At 31.3% G+C, this 4,158-nt stretch overlaps 1 protein-coding gene across 1 annotated transcript in view; it reads left to right on the top strand.

The window, feature by feature from the left end:
* LOC111088462 (dehydrogenase/reductase SDR family member 13-like) overlaps positions 1 to 2,880 on the top strand; it is a 38,415-nt gene extending 35,535 nt beyond the window's left edge. The window contains exon 2 of the mRNA XM_022398663.1: positions 2,606 to 2,880. Within this exon, the coding sequence (XP_022254371.1) occupies positions 2,606 to 2,880 (275 nt within the window). The remainder of the gene's footprint in view (positions 1 to 2,605) is intronic.
* The last annotated feature ends 1,278 nt before the right edge of the window (positions 2,881 to 4,158 follow it).

Raw genomic sequence — 4,158 nt, 5'->3', positions numbered from 1 at the left:
GCAATACATATTTAACCGTATAAGATATGTATATTTCTAAATATAAATTTAATTTAAACAAACATCGAGATCAAAATAAATATACAATAATAAATCCGTCACAAGGTATAGATTTTTTGCTTTCACTCTTCCAGAGGAAAGATATATATAGATGGTATATTTACACTATTTCCGAGAGAAAATATATAGTTCGTTGATTTACACTAATAGAGATAATGTGTATACGTGGTCAGTTACAGTAATAGAAAGAAAATATGTATAGATAGTTAGCTTATAGTAATCCAGAAAAATGATGTTGAAATAGTTTATTATTCTTAACTTTGTTTTATCGCAAACTGGAGTTTATTATGAGACATTTCTATAAACGTAAATAAAATCACGACCTATGTATGTATATATATACATATATGTGTGTGGTTTGTTTACACTAACACAGAGCAATATGTATATATAGATTGCTTACACTAAAATAGAAAAAAGTTTTTTACACTAATAAAGACTTAGTAATTACAACAATTATTATCAGAATGTATGATTGACAGAGAAATTATGTGACGTCTGATAATTTGCTTTGGATGGGAGAAGAGCACATTTACTCCTTTTTTCTCAGGTTTAAGTAACACCTAATGCTAAAGAGATGGTTTCTGTTGCAGAATATTCTACAAGGGTATAACATGCTTTGGTCTATCGAATGTTTTTATACTAAAGTCGATACATATCTATTATAATATTAAAGATTGAAATAGAATTAATAAATCTTGACAAAACAAAGGTCATCGATTGATCGGAATTGTACCTTTTTTTATTTGAACATGGTGTTTATCCTGCAACGATGTATTTATAGAAGTCAGAAAGTAGGATTTTCATCTCAAAATGTACCTTGTACATAACTAACTAGATAATGTATAAATGTTATATTGTAACGTGGCGTTCAGATGTAAAATAAATGTATATATAAATAGCAGTATTTTCTGGCTGACGTTTCAGGAAATATACATCTTAAATCTGGCTCTATTCCAAACAACCCTCTCTTGTTCGTTTTAAGAAACCGCTTACAAATTTACTGATGCTTCAACTCTAATGATTTTAAAATAGTTAATATTTATTGATCCCATCAAGGAGAATAGGATGAAATGTTTCCCTTCACGAAGCAGGAAATACTGTGTAAATTTACTGGTACTTCCTACAGATTTATACAAGTACACGTTGAGGTGGAATGCACTAGCTGAAAGATTAAATGCGATAGTTGAGTAAAACATACCACAGAGTACTTTGTTAAAATGTGACAGTTTAGCGAAATACTTATCGTTAAATCAACGATTAAGTCACTCGTGAATGGCATTATGAAAAACTGCATTATATGTCTACACAGTCTTCCTCAACAGATATCACTGCAACAGTTGAAGGTGAATTACAGGTTTTATTTAAACGGATAGAAGTATAAAGTAATTCTCTTTCTCCCTATTTACAGTTTTACTTCAGTACGACGGTACACGATGTGTAATAAACTCAAGAAGCGAAAAGGATATCTTCAGTCAAACTATCAACTTCTGATACAATTAAACTATAAATATGAAAATAAATAGCTGTAGTAAAACGTAATTTCGTTGCTCTCGTTAAGCCTAATAAGTCTCCATTAATCGTTAGTCTAGGCGTTTACGCAGCAGCTTCATTTTTTCTTTTCTTCTATTTTTTTGCTCTTTGTGTAAAAGTATTTTCAGGTAGACTTTAGGGTGCTAATAAGATCTGGTAAGTAGTAAAAACCTCCTTGTGGATCCAAATAATAGATCGAAAATGCTATTTATACATATCTCTTATGTGAAATAGGTAATGGACTAAATATGATATATGTGAGAAAAGGGTCTGGAATTAAACATGATTTTTGATTGATAAAGTCCAGAGTTCATCTGCTGTTGACATGACATATTTAACATGTGTTCAAATAAAAAATAGCTTTAATAAAAAAGAAAAGAAAAACAAGAAAAAATCGTCAGTTCTTTATCCAATTCAAAATAACTGGGCCAAAAGTAGCTGAATATGACAGAGAATAAAAAAACAACAACACACGATCGAAACGTCACAAACGATAAACAACTGAGTAACATTGGTAATAATAGTAAATTTATATCAATACAGTTTTTATTTTCATGTGTTTTATATACTAAATATTACTTCTTTGGATTCGACCAAGATATATACACCTATTTGTAAATATTTTCCCGAATTAGGTTATACAGACGTTAATCGGTTATATGTAATCATTATATAGTTTTCTGTATAAAATTATTTCATCGAAATCTAATAATTACCTACAGTTGCAGCTCATATAAGAGTATAATAAACATATTAAGTATTAGACAGTTTAATCTGTTTATCTACCAGGATTCTTCGAGTAGACAATTATTAGTTTGGGAAAACATTCATCAAGTGAAAATAGAAGCCAAAGTAACTATTTGTTATTTAGAATATTTGAAAATAATTACTTAGACATGTATTTTGTAATATCAGTTGTATTATGTCTATATGTGATACATTTACATTTTCATATATTTAAATTGTCAAAATCGAAATGAAAAAATAGACATAATTTTTGTAATTTGAACAGGCGGTAGTTTCGGTGTTGGACGGGCCCTGGCTGTGGAACTGGCTAGGCGGGGGGCGAGAGTAGTTGTTGCTTGCCGGACTAAGGCTCGACGGGATTCAACAGCTTTCTTTCTTCGAAAACGGACAGGAAGTTTCAACTTGCGAGTCATGTTTATGGACCTCAACAGTCTGGACACTGTATGGGAATTTGCAAAGGAATTTGCGGACACTGAGGACAGGCTAGACGCCATCATCAACAATGCAGGTAACATTTTGGAGATCACGACTGTACAATAAAACGGACAATATTTTACCATTGCCATTTTTTACATATTTGATGTACGAGTCAAAACTCATACCAATTTAGAACGAAGTGCTGAAAAGAAAACAAAAAACATCGTCAGTTTTATTGTGTTATATTTTCAGATGATGAGCACATTTCTACATTAATAACACATGCTATGACTGCTTCAAATGGTATTCTAACTAACCTTGGATAAACGAAAAACCAAACAGATCTTGAATGACATATAAGGTTCTCGAGTAATCAATACATCTTACTATAAATACGATCCATTGTGTGCATGTGTTTGTGTGTATGTTAGCATCCATCATCCAGAGTTGGTTGGCTCAATTACCGTAAGTTTTTGTATGGTAACTGGAAAATATCCGGCGGTGTACAAGGCTAGAATTTTTGCACGAGAAAGGAGATAAAAAAAATCCCCTGAAAAACGCTCATATCCACTTTTTTTTATAGACTATTGGCTTTGAATTTAAAGACATAAGTGCTTAATCTGTTAAATGAAACAATTATTACCTTCCACAAAGTAGGGTATGTAATTAGTATACTAAATCATCAGATAGGTATCACCGTAAGTTTCTTATTTATGATGTTTAGAGGGGAGAAGTACTTAAGGCTTGGTTCATCATGTAATACGTAACTCTTTAGTTTGTTCATCAGTTCATTTTTATTAATATTTTTCTTATATTATTGAAGCGAATTATCTTGGAGTCTGTCACATACTACCTTGCAATTATATTTCCCACAGTTAGAAAAGGGCGCTATCTTTAAGTTAACGACTTTCTTGACCAACGAGTTATGTGTAAACTGCACACATACCTGAACAAACAACTAACTTATAAAACGAGTTATGTGGAAACTGCTCATATACCTGAACAAACAACAAACATATAAAACGAGTTATGAGGAAACTGCACACATACCTGAACAAACAACAAACATATAAAACGAGTTATGAGAAAACTGCACACATACCTGAACAAACAACTAACATATAAAACGAGTTATGTGGAAACTACACATATACCTGAACAAACAACAAACATATAAAACGAGTTATGTGGAAACTGCACATATACCTGAACAAACAACAAACATATAAAATGAGTTATGTGGAAACTACACATACACCTGAACAAACAACTAACTTATAAAACGAGTTATGTGTAAACTACACATATACCTGAACAAACAACTAACTTATAAAACGAGTTATGTGTAAACTACACATATACCTGAACAAACAACAAACATATAAACCAATTCCAAGGGTT

This window comes from Limulus polyphemus, unplaced genomic scaffold, assembly GCF_000517525.1.
Source record: "Limulus polyphemus unplaced genomic scaffold, Limulus_polyphemus-2.1.2 Scaffold3819, whole genome shotgun sequence".
Classification (NCBI taxonomy): domain Eukaryota; kingdom Metazoa; phylum Arthropoda; class Merostomata; order Xiphosura; family Limulidae; genus Limulus; species Limulus polyphemus.
This window is presented reverse-complemented; position numbering and strand designations above follow the sequence as displayed.